The 2,500-nt window shown below is 52.1% G+C and overlaps 1 protein-coding gene across 1 annotated transcript in view; it reads left to right on the top strand.

Moving 5' to 3' along the window:
• LOC121844931 (dihydropyrimidinase-related protein 1-like) overlaps window positions 1-2,500 on the top strand; it is a 25,809-nt gene that overhangs the window by 18,679 nt on the left and 4,630 nt on the right. Inside the window, 1 exon segment of the mRNA XM_042315460.1 lies at window positions 966-1,148. Within this exon segment, the coding sequence (XP_042171394.1) occupies window positions 966-1,148 (183 nt within the window).

Below are 2,500 nucleotides of genomic sequence, written 5' to 3'. Positions count from 1 at the left end.
CTCCCTCTATCCATCCCTCCTTTCCTCCCTCCCTACCCTCCCTCTATCCATCCCTCCTTTCCTCCCTCCCTCTATCCATCCCTCCTTTCCTCCCTCCCTACCCTTCCCTCTATCCATCCCTCCTTTCCTCCCTCCCTACCCTCCCTCTATCCATCCCTCCTTTCCTCCCTCCCTACCCTCCCTCTATCCATCCCTCCTTTCCTCCCTCCCTCATCCCTCCTTTCCTCCCTCCTACCCTCCCTCTATCCATCCCTCCTTTTTCTCCCCACCCTCCCTCCCTACCCTCCCTCTATCCATCCCTCCTTTCCTCCCTCCCCTCCCTCCCTACCCTCCTCTATCCATCCCTCCTTTCCTCCCTCCCTCCCTACCCTCCCTCTATCCATCCCTCCTTTCCTCCCCCCTACCCTCCCTCCCTACCCTCCCTCTATCCATCCCTCCTTTCCTCCCTCCCTCCCTACCCTCCCTCTATCCATCCCTCCTTTCCTCCCTCCCTACCCTCCCTCTATCCATCCCTCCTTTCCTCCCTCCCTACATCCCTCCTTTCCTCCCTCCCTACCCTCCCTCTATCCATCCCTCCTTTCCTCCCCACCCTCCCTCCCTACCCTCCCTCCCTCTATCCATCCCTCCTTTCCTCCCTCCCTCCCTACCCTCCCTCTATCCATCCCTCCTTTCCTCCCTCCCTCCCTACCCTCCCTCTATCCATCCCTCCTTTCCTCCCCACCCTCCCTCCCTCCTCCCTCCTCCCTCTATCCATCCCTCCTTTCCTCCCTCCCTCCCTACCCTCCCTCTATCCATCCCTCCTTTCCTCCCCACCCTCCCTCCCTACCCTCCCTCTATCCATCCCTCCTTTCCTCCCTCCCTCCCTACCCTCCCTCTATCCCTCCCTCCCTCCCCTCTCTCTATCCCTCCCTCTATCCCTCCCTCCCTCCTTTCCTCCCTCTCTCCCTCCTCCCCTCTCCCACCAGGCTCTGGAGTATAACATCTTTGAGGGGATGGTGTGTCGGGGGGGTCCTGTCGTCGTGGTGACCCAGGGGAGGGTGGTCTATGAGGAGGGGGAGGGGCTCCGCGTCCAGCAGGGTTCAGGACGCTTCATCCCCCGCCAAGCCTTCCCAGACTACGCCTACCAACGCATCACGACCAGGAGCAAGGTAACTACAAATCCCACAATGCAACACAAACCAGGAAGTGGCCCCACCCCCCATCAGAACTTGTTTTGGTATTAGCTACAAATTGGGCGAGTTCGACAGACAACATTAAAGAACAACTGTCCCTGAAAACAAACTTCTCCCTTTGAAAACGGCCTATGTGGCATCAATATGAGTCAGAAATATTTATTCTACAGCCAAAATTGACTATAAAGTGTAAAATAGAACAATTCTGTTCATAAAGTTAGTCTCGTCCAAAACAGAGAGATGATACAGTTGGAAAAATGGTATGTAACAGAATTAAGGATACACAACAACCTTGGGTTGTCCAACAGTTGGATCCTTGGGTTGTCCAACAGTTGGATCCTTGGGTTGTCCAACAGTTGGATCCTTGGGTTGTCCAACAGTTGGGTCCCTGGGTTGTCCAACAGTTGGGTCCTTGGGTTGTCCAACAGTTGGATCCTTCCAACAGTTGGGTTTGTCCAACAGTTGGGTCCTTGGGTTGTCCAACAGTTGGATCCTTGGGTTGTCCAACAGTTGGATCCTTGGGTTGTCCAACAGTTGGATCCTTGGTCCTTGGGTTGTCCAACAGTTGGATCCTTGGGTTGTCCAACAGTTGGATCCTTGGGTTGTCCAACAGTTGGATCCTTGGGTTGTCCAACAGTTGGATCCTTGGTTGTCCAACAGTTGGGTCCTTGGGTTGTCCAACAGTTGGGTCCTTGGGTTGTCCAACAGTTGGATCCTTGGGTTGTCCAACAGTTGGGTCCTTGGGTTGTCCAACAGTTGGGTCCTTGGGTTGTCCAACAGTTGGGTCCTTGGGTTGTCCAACAGTTGGATCCTTGGGTTGTCCAACAGTTGGATCCTTGGGTTGTCCAACAGTTGGGTCCTTGGGTTGTCCAACAGTTGGGTCCTTGGGTTGTCCAACAGTTGGGTCCTTGGGTTGTCCAACAGTTGGGTCCTTGGGTTGTCCAACAGTTGTCCTTGGGTTGTCATTGGGTTGGCTTTATTTCAATCCTGTCCAGTAAGCAGCTCAGCTGCACGGGACCTGGTTGTAATGCCCGTGGTAAATTTGGTTTGATTTTGGATATCTCTATGTGGCTAGTTAGGGACCATCAGGTAAATTACACAATGTACATGGGTCAATATGTTAAACTTCCAATAGCTCCAAATTTCAATGACTTAAAAACCTAATTCTAACTATAAATTGTTAAACTTCATATACAAATATTGAAAGCATTTAATGAGAAAACAAAAAGCTGTGCAACATGAAAATATTGTCTCATTTGCATTGTGTAATTGATTGACGGTCCCTAACTAACCCCCTGAGATAGGCTATCCAAAGTTAAACCAACTTT

This window comes from Oncorhynchus tshawytscha, unplaced genomic scaffold (assembly GCF_018296145.1).
Source record: "Oncorhynchus tshawytscha isolate Ot180627B unplaced genomic scaffold, Otsh_v2.0 Un_contig_1839_pilon_pilon, whole genome shotgun sequence".
Classification (NCBI taxonomy): Eukaryota; Metazoa; Chordata; class Actinopteri; order Salmoniformes; family Salmonidae; genus Oncorhynchus; species Oncorhynchus tshawytscha.
Note: the sequence above shows the minus strand (reverse complement) of the source record. Positions and strands in the feature narration are given on the sequence as shown.